We start from the raw sequence: 8,442 nt of genomic DNA, 5'->3' as shown, positions 1-8,442 counted from the left end.
GTCGCTGGGGGGCCACTCCTCCCAACCCCACCCCCAGCCGATGCTCAGCACACCTGTTGGCGAGGGTGTGCGAAGCTCCTAAGCTGTTGACATGTGATCTGGGCCGCCTTTATTTCTCAGGCCAGGAGTAGCAGCTGCTAAGGACAACAGCTTGCATTACATGGTTTTAGGGAAGAGGTGGGGGGAGGGGAGCGGTATGGTTTCTAATAGGAACTGCAAAAAGCAGCTTGCTCATTGTTGAAATTTTTGTTTGTGGTTTTGTTTTTTTGGTTTTTTTTGTTTAATACTTTTGAGTGCATATTATCTTTCTTGTCTGAAACCGTACCCCCAGAGTGGCTTTCTTAAGTCCTAGCTGGAAAAACAGCCTTAAGCAATAAATAGATAGTAGAGAATGTGGCTTCAACTGGGCTTATTAAAATAAATGTATCCAATTTTCATTTGAAAGAGCAATAATTATAGGTGGCAAAAGAAAGCACATTTAACTTCTGTAGTTCACAGGGTGGTAGAAAAGAAAAATGAAATTCTAAAACTTTAAATATCAGCCATTGTCTTAAATGTGTGTTGACTCACCAGACAAGAGACCCACCAGAATGTAGTAACTAACTGTATTGTTGTCTCATCCTTCAAATCAAAAGAAATGTCTCCTTTGCAGTTGTAAGATTCCAATAGTGATGCCAAGTACCTTTTTCCATAGCCTCTCGGTGGCAAAAGTGGGTTGTATAGCCATGGAAACTGGGGACATCGAATTTTCCATTGAGGACCACCCACCTCCCGAAGCCAGACTGTGACTATTGGCTATCGTCCCATAGCCCAGCCCTGGTGTAGGACAGCCATATAAACTGAAGAGTGCTAGAACTGGTTAAAAATGGGGGTTGGAGTCCTGATCGACAAGGTATGTCTGTAGTAGACAGCCCCAGAATGCTGGCTCTCACGCTCTCTGTCTCATCTCTGAACCCAAGCCATTTTATAAAGTCCCATCTGCTGTCCCACTGCTCATTCTGTGCTGCTAATTTCTACTCCCAAGTTCATGCAGGACTAAGGCTTTTAAAATGAGATCTAAAAAGTAATTACTAATGAAGAGTATTATTTTTTAAACAGAACTGCCTTTTTCTATTCTTTATATAAACTCTATTGTGTTGGTCTAACAAGGCACTATTTTAAAATGTTTTTTAAAAAATTTCTCCCATAGCACTTAAAAGATATTTTGTAAAGACTTTGCTGTAAAGATTTTGTAGTAAGATGGTCTAAGGGCTCCTTCTCCAACATTACCATTTTTTAAAAATGTTTTAAAGGCTAGAAAAAAACTTATGTATATTCTGTATATGTATAGCAGCACATTTCATTTATGGAAATATGTTCTCAGAATATTTATTTACTAATATATTTATCTTAAGCCATGTCTTATGTTGAGAGTGTGACATTGTTGGAATAATCATTGAAAATGACTAACATGAGGCCCTGTAAATACATGATAATTGCACACAGATTTTACATATTTGCTGACCAAAAATGATTTAAAACAAGTTGTAGTCGTCTATGGTTTTGTAACAAATTGTACAAATGACTGTAAAAAAAAAAAATACAATTTTATCAAGTACGTGTTACATGTTGTCATTGCTCTATTTGGTCTACAGATACCACAAAGAAGAGATGTGCATGAAGCAATGCCTTTTGTATTCAACTCACTCATGGAAGCATCTGTATAAATTCCTCTTCTGTTAACACAGAGTTGAGGTGTTGGGGGATTTGGGTGGTGCCACGGGAGAGTATCCAATCGAGAGCGTGCGGGATTATGCCCTTGAGGTGGTGGTGATCGCTCTGCTCTGCTCTAGGTAGAGTGAGTGAGGGAAATGGTAATCGATCCTAGCAGTCCACTTTTTAAAAATAGGGAGCAGAGGCTGTGTATAAATCATCAGCTTCATTTCCCAGACCTTTTCCTACCTGGAAGATTGAGAGGCCCTCAAGCCCCTGCTAAGGAGAAGGGGCTTGTAGGAACAAAGCCCCAAGCTTCTAGCCCTTGAAAATACCTAATCACGAGAGAGGCGACGGGCCTGCCATCTGAAATGAATCTGGTACCCGGTTGTCTTGTTTCCTGGGGAGGGTAGTTCCTAATTTGTAAAGCACTCCTGAGATTACGTGGAAGGTGCAAAGTATTGTTTATTTTTCTGACATCTAGCAGAGAACACCCTAATCCTGGGAGCTCTTGTTCCTATTTCTCACTTTTAAACTTGGGCCGTTTCTTGGGCAGAAGCTCCTCATGGACGTCTAGCTGCTTCCTGCCTGGCAGCGGGTTCTTCTGAGCACTTTCAGGGGCAGCGGCCTGGCTGCACAGAGCCTCCCTGAGCTTTTGTTTGATGGCCTTGCCCAGCTCCAAGCTGTACCTCCTGGGGGTCCCTGAAGGATTCCATAGCATTGGCTCCACCACAGTGTGATACAGAGCCTGGTAACCCTCTGTGGGGAGGCCGTGGATGGTTAGCATGTCCTCCGCCAACTGCTGTCTCCTGGTTTCAGGAAGCAATGCCCGGCCCTTCCAGGCTGCCGTCCCAATGTCCCGGGGTAGTGCTTGGGTGGCAGCCACATGTTCAGCATATCTGCTCTCAAGATCTTGGCGGACTGTTACTTTTTTCTCCTTTGAACTTTTCTTTACTCTAGCCAGGAAGAAAAGCAGAGAAGTCAGAGCTAAAACTTGAGAAGGGAGCTCAGAATAATTATCTGGGATTTGTGTCCTGGAGTCTTGGTTACAGCCATAACCAACATTTGTCCAGCATGTTCTAGTTTACTAAATTCCCTCCAGTATACCACTGCGTGCATTCCCCACAACACCGTAAGGTCAGCAGAGACAGCTCTGAAGGCAAGGAAATTGGAATTGCTTTGCCCAAGGCCACACATCAAAGTTAATAATCACAGTTGTCATCTATTGAATTCCATGCAGGATCCTAAGCAGGTAATCTGCCAGGCTCTGCTCAAATGCCCTTTGCATGTATTAACTTGTTTAATCCTCTTGAAGTCCTATGAAGGCAGGGCTGTTACTCCCCATTTTATAGATGGCAAAAAACAAGGCAGAAGGAGGCTAAGCCCACATTTGTCCTTAATGATGGAGTTGGGATTTGAGCCATGGCAGCCTAGCTCCACGGAGTGATGGAGCTGGACTCCGCGCAGGCCTCTGGATCCAGATTCTCCATGTGGAAGTTCACAGCAAGGTCTCTGGCTCTCTGATGTTGGCCTGTGTGTGTCTGAGCACACTACCCCGATCCTGGCCTTCCCCACCTTTGTTTTCCCTCCATGTCAAGTTCCTCTTCTCTGTTTAGGTAAGCCCTTTCATCTGCCTACAGAACTAGGCAGAGTGGACATAGCATGCCCCCCAATCTGGTACCCTTCCCTACGTCATGCCCTCCCCTGCCCAAATCCTCCCGCCGAGTCCTATCTGTACCTTTAGGATTTTCCTTCACTTTGTATAACAGTCTCTCAAGCATCAAACACTCTCCAGCTTACGTTTCCCTCTCCCCGCTCCATCATGTTTTCTCTGCCACCAGCTGTCATCTACCTCCTTGATGTCTCCGACAGGCCTCCTGCTCCCAGGTGAGCCTGGCGGCTGCCCCATTGGCTGCCTGTTCTTGGAACTGATGGAGTTCCTTATCCTGCACCGCTGGGTGGCTTTCATCGCTGAATTGTCCTTGGGCTTTAATCTCTTCAAGGGTTTTGCCCCTCCAAACTTGTGTGGTACTGGTCAGCATTTACCCTTTAGTTGTCGCCTGAGCACCAGCTTAATCAGGGAGAATGAACTGGCAGTCAACGGGTTCTTTACAACTTCCCGGGATGCGGTGGTACCTGGTACTGGGGCTTGGATGCTCCGCTTGGCACACGTTCCAGCCTTCCGGGTGTGGGTGAGAGCTGGTGAGTCCACACAGCAGTCCTGAAGCCTGGTGTTCAGTAAGATAGACTGTCGGAGTCCATGGGTAGGGATGCTGGGGCCCCATCTCACACAGACGGGATGCTGGAAACATAAGGGGAAGGAAAGGCCAGTTCTCGAGCAGAGACTAGAAGGTCTCCTTTTGAGGCAAAGTATCCACATCTTTTTGCAGACCATTCCTTCCCCACAGCTCTTAGAAATCTTTTTACCCATCTCTCCTGCTCACCAAAGCCTTTTATACCAAGTAGGGAAGTGACAGTAACTTCACCAAGACACAGCGATATTCAGGCTCTCCAAGAACATAGCATGGTTGGGCTGTAAGTGGAGGGTCAGGTATTGTTAACAAGGAATGAAAGACAACTCCTTTCTACCAGAAAACCAGGGGACTCATGGCACGAAAAGCAAGGAAGACAGGATCACTTGAGATTCCTATGGGAGCTGTAGTCACTTCTCAACCATGTTGTCATGCAGAAAGGACAGCAGGTAAAGTTCTGCCAAACACTGAAAATCAATCCACTTTCTGACCAGATTGTCATGAGCCAAGAAAAGCTGCTTAATAGACACATATACTCTGGGGTCAATTTGGCAAAAGCATAATGCAAATGATGCTGCCTTCCATTTCCTGGGGTCAGCCAAGAACCAGAGAATAATTTGGATAAATTAGAATAAAATACTTAAAGAGACCTGGCTTTCTGAGAAATGGCATCTATAAAAAAATTAAATTGCCTTACCATGTTTCAGTAGGGGGAAGAAATACGTATTTTCTCTTTCCCTTTTCTCTCTGGTTTTGTTTTGTTTTAATATTTCTAGTCACTTGTCTTTCTCTGCCTCAGTCGTGTATGGGCAAATTGCAGTTTCTTTAACTTTGGGCTCACATGCAGGCAGTCTTGAACCATTATCCCTAGTATTTGTGATGTCACTTTGTTTTGTGATGTGGGTGTGGGCGGGTGTTACATCATCAGATTTTATAGTTAAATGATGTTGGAAGAAGTTGTATTTTGTTGTACTTCCAGCTTCAGGAATTCCTGAAGTCCTCATTTCTCCCAAAATGGCTAGGGTGAGTTTTAAAGGTCCTAATGTCCTTAAGAAGAAACATGCTTTGCACACAATGTAGTCAAATACACAGACCAAATTTGTGGATACAGGTAGTGAGATAGATCCCTACATGTGCAAAAGTGCCCTTTTCCATGCACATAAAGAAGGTACTGTTAAATTCTCAGAATAGCTGCCAAGGTTAGGGACCAGAAATGAAAGAACACGTTCCTGCAGCCCTGGGCACCTCTCCCTGCATGTGTCTCCCCGGGAGACTGCATGGTTTCTGGAATGTGGTTTTATTTTACATCCCATGGCAAATGCAGTAATTAGAGCTGTTAGCAGTGTCAAGGGCTTGAAACGAGAACAAAGACGCCTCTGCCTGGGAACTCTTGGGCAATGCCTCGCTCCTTATCAGGTGCTTGTCCTGTTGGTGGTTTTGATTTTTCATGCACAAAATGAGGAAGGAAACTCCCTCCTAAGGGGGAGAAGAGCAGAATGATGGAAAAACAGGGTATGAGTCTGGCAGGAGCTCCTGGAATTGCATGTGTTGCCTGTTTGATTTTTCAAGTGTTGTCCCTGGATTAAATCAAAGTGTACAGGCAGACCGCACCACAGGCCGCAGTGGAACCTCCAGGCCTACGGCATCTGGACCCACAGACACTTGGGAGGACAATGGGGCCTATTCAGCGGCGAGCCCTGGCCTCACCTTCCAAGAGGTGGGTCAGCTTTAGAGCAGGGCGTTGGAAATGGTTTGTCTCTGGGAAGGGTTTGCGAGTGTCTGGAGCCCGGGCAGGCGCGCATCCTTTCAGAGCTGGTGCATCCTGAAGAGGCAGCATGAGACTCTTGCACTAGTGTCTGACTTTCCTCTGCATGGCAGGGACAGAAGGGAAATGTTGGGCAAGAAAGGCACACAAGGAGTGGCTCTGATGTTTCTCTTCTTTCCTTCCCTGTCTCAAGGTTGGCCTTCCCACACCTACTCTTTCCAGACGCTCATCTGTTGTATTTACTTTTCTGGGCCTTTGACTCAGTGACCAAGTGACAGTGCACTGGCTCTGAGGAGCATGATGAATCTTTCTAGCACAGAACTGTCTATGTGAATGGCAGCCGAGACTCTTCAAATTTGGTTAAATTCTGCCTTCTCTCCCTTTAATGTAACTCACTTTGATGGACTATAACTCAAGAGGTAACCCTCACATTCCTTAGAACTAACCCAGGCTAATTTTGCCTGTGCTATTTCACCTATGCCAGTAAAATTTATATTTATTGGATGCTTGCTGTAGGCCAAGCACTGTTCTAGCTACTTTGCATTCATCATATCGTGAAATGCTACCAACAAACAGCCTTATGAGTTTGGGTACTGTAGCCATCCCTACTGCACAGATGAAGAAACTGAGGCACAAATTGCTCAAGAACCATGCCCTAGGTCCCAAAGCTAGTAACCAACACAGACCAGACTCAGCCAAAGTCTACACCACCCTTGCTCTTTAACCACACATAGCTCTTTGCCTCTTGTCCATTCGGCCCATCTGCACACCACACCCAGGCCCAGTTCTGGTCCTGTATTGTCATGAGACTTTCTCTGGGCTCAAGGATTGGTCTGCTTGAGTCAACATCTCAGCTCCACTCAATGGGCAGGTGACCCCACATATCTGACCCTTACTTTCCTCATCTGTGAAATGAAGATAGTAATGGCGCCTACCCCAGAATCACTGTGACGATGAAATGGGACAATGCACACAACACATGTGGTATGGCTCCTGGTGCAGAGCTTGCTCAATAAACAGTGTTCTTATTAACATTATTATTGTGGCCCATTCACTCCTCTGACCCTTTCTTGAGTTCCTGTTGCCCATGATCTGAGTAACATGATCCAACATTTGACATGAACTTCATCTCAAGTCCTTCTTGTGTGTGCATCTATCTGGTTTATGAGGCCAAAGAATGAGCCTCTTGAAGCAGGGAATGATTCTGATCTGATTTGGGTGTACTGACATTTCTTTTCCATGATCCACTGTCACTAAACATTTGTCAGATTCATTAGTCTCACAGAAGTGGTGTTTTTACAGGAACCACATATCCCCCTGGTTGTGGGTGTTTCCAGAATATCTCATGCTTTGTTGGGCAGCAAAAGAAGTGGATACCTGAGGATAAGCTCAGGAAACTAACTAGTCTTCAACAGAGATTGTTCCATGAAGATTGTTGAGAACTGTAAAGTCAGGATGGAAAGACTTTACTTGGTCCAAGGTCCTGAAACCATGGCAAGAATTCCCATCGTTGATGCCAACACTGGATGCAGCGAACCTGGAGCTGAGGCAGTAAGGCTTCCATGTTACTGAAAGGCCTGTTCCTCAGTTTGATTCTCCTATGAACCTTTTCTATGCTGCTGAGCTCAGTCTAAATAACCTTTATTTTCCACCCATCATTTGGAGCTTTGCTTCCTGACATATCTAAAAAACTGCTTCTATTTGGAAACACGTCTGCCCTTCTTTAATACTTAGCCAAGCTCTCGCCACTGCATTTTTTAGCTCCTGTAATCTTTCTTCTTTCTTCTCCTTTACTACTATCTTCTCTTTCATTTCTCTTAGCTCCTCTTCTCTTCTTGGAGGATCAGTTAATAAGGAGGAAATTGAGCCAATTTATATTAATTCTTCTCTTCCCCCTTCATGCCAAATTCTCGTGGAATAGAGTTATTTTCAGTTTCCGTGGGAGATGTTCTTACCACCCGAGCAATAAACTTCCACACCCATAAGGGAACATATCTGAGGTTTGTGATGTAGAAGGTTTAGGAAAGAAAATAAAATCTTTGGATGAGAGAATTTGAAAAGATTCCTGAACTGTGATGCAGACCCTGAGGACCAGTGATTTAGACCACATGTGCTGAATGCGTACCTACCACGCGCCAAATACATGAAATAAGGGTGCCCTACCCACCCTGCCATCCCTTCTTAACTGCCTCCAAGTTCTTAGACCTGAGAACATCCCTCCTGGATGCCCCGGACATCTCTGACTCATTATGTCCAAAACCAGTTCCTTCCTCTCCCCTCACCCTCATCGGAACAAGCAAACTACTACTTCTCTGGACTTTTGCATCTCTAGTTGCTTGACCCAGAAACCTGGGAGACAGGATCAGGAACACTACTGTACTGACATGAGGCTGAAGCCCAGGGAAAATCATGAATCTAGATTCTGTTTTTATGTAACACTTTGATATTTTGTTCATCACGGGTCATTTGGCATTCATTTAGATTTTTTTTTGACAGATTGCATTAAAATACTATTGGTTTAGTATATTGAATGTATTTTAAAATCTATTAAATAATATTTATTTGATTACTGAGTGTTTGGGGCTCCCTGAAATTTTGTGCCTGAGGCGAATGCCTCACCCTTATCTTGGCTTTGGAGCACTTAGTAGGCATTTGTTGCCAGGACCCCATGAGGACAAGGAGGCAGTTCACCACAGGGATTAGGAGTGTGGTCCTGAGATCCTTCTGCCTGGG

The 8,442-nt window shown here is 44.8% G+C and overlaps 1 protein-coding gene across 1 annotated transcript; it reads right to left on the bottom strand.

The window, feature by feature from the left end:
• Positions 1 to 1,569: 1,569 nt before the first annotated feature.
• C14H22orf31 (chromosome 14 C22orf31 homolog) lies at positions 1,570 to 8,442 on the bottom strand. Its single transcript, XM_036908922.2, is given in 3 exon segments — positions 1,570 to 2,636; positions 3,268 to 3,278; positions 3,545 to 8,442. Coding segments are annotated over 3 exon segments (1,017 nt in total). The 5' UTR covers positions 4,124 to 8,442; the 3' UTR covers positions 1,570 to 2,209.

Source organism: Manis pentadactyla, chromosome 14 (genome assembly GCF_030020395.1).
Source record: "Manis pentadactyla isolate mManPen7 chromosome 14, mManPen7.hap1, whole genome shotgun sequence".
Taxonomy (NCBI): Eukaryota; Metazoa; Chordata; class Mammalia; order Pholidota; family Manidae; genus Manis; species Manis pentadactyla.
Note: the sequence above shows the minus strand (reverse complement) of the source record. Positions and strands in the feature narration are given on the sequence as shown.